Source organism: Corvus brachyrhynchos, unplaced genomic scaffold, assembly GCF_000691975.1.
Source record: "Corvus brachyrhynchos isolate BGI_N302 unplaced genomic scaffold, ASM69197v1 scaffold34, whole genome shotgun sequence".
In the NCBI taxonomy this organism is placed as follows: domain Eukaryota; kingdom Metazoa; phylum Chordata; class Aves; order Passeriformes; family Corvidae; genus Corvus; species Corvus brachyrhynchos.
Genome location: NW_008238126.1, coordinates 8,542,809 through 8,543,781, shown reverse-complemented (window position 1 = coordinate 8,543,781; position 973 = coordinate 8,542,809). Strand labels below are relative to the sequence as shown.

Below are 973 nucleotides of genomic sequence, written 5' to 3'. Positions count from 1 at the left end.
CTACAAAGATGCAAAGGGAAGATGCTGGTTTAGTCACAGTTGGAAAGTTGTTCTCCAGAGGTGCTCAGGACTTTGCTGAGTTGCTGTTTTGGTTTTCCAGTTAATCATTTTATCTGCTCCAAGTCAGTTCGTGCTCCAGCAGAACCACTGGCCTTCAGCCCTCGTGTTCCCGGCCTGTTTTTAGCTTGGCATCACAATGGCACGTTTTACAATGACTTTAATTGGCCCTTGATAATCCTCCTTTTGACATCACCCAGAGTGGCTTTATAGATGAACAGAGTGACATTGTAGTGCTGGAATAGTGGCTGCTGGATTATGCCCCAGCTCCAGTGGAGCTGACTGGAAATTGTGTTTGCAGAGAGCAGCTCCTGCCTCGGGAGGGCCCACGCTGATAATGCTGGGTTTGTTCCGGGGTGCTGCTTCTGGGCTCGGGGTCAAAAGGGCTGCTAAGAATGCATTTGAAATACTCTGTTTGCAGATACCACAAGCTGGGAACTGGGTTCAATCCCAACACCTTGGACAAACAGAAGGAGAGGCAAAAAGGGCTCCCCAAACAGATCTTCGAGTCTGACGAAGCTCCCGATGGCAACAGCTACCAGGATGAACAAGTAATGTGCCTTTAAAACCTTGCTACATAAAACCTAATTTATAGTCCTGCTTTAAAAGTGCAGTCCTTTTCCCATTATAAGTTGCTTTTAATTTGTTGGCTCTCAGGATGACCTTAAGCGACGCTCAATGTCGATCGACGACACTCCCCGGGGCAGCTGGGCCTGCAGCATCTTCGATCTGAAGAACTCCCTGCCTGATGCCCTTCTCCCAAACCTTCTAGACAGAACCCCAAACGAGGAGATTGACCACCACAACGAGGACCAGAGGAAGTCCAGTAGGCATAAGGAGCTTTTTGCACTACACCCAGCACCAGATGAGGTATTTTTATATACGTGTGGGTGAGACTAAAAAAGTGAAGGGTGTA

The 973-nt window shown here is 48.1% G+C and overlaps 1 protein-coding gene across 1 annotated transcript in view; it reads left to right on the top strand.

Moving 5' to 3' along the window:
• DOCK7 (dedicator of cytokinesis 7) overlaps positions 1-973 on the top strand; it is an 86,861-nt gene that overhangs the window by 17,933 nt on the left and 67,955 nt on the right. The window contains 2 exon segments of the mRNA XM_017733545.1: positions 479-608; positions 715-927. Coding sequence (XP_017589034.1) covers positions 479-608; positions 715-927 — 343 coding nt within the window.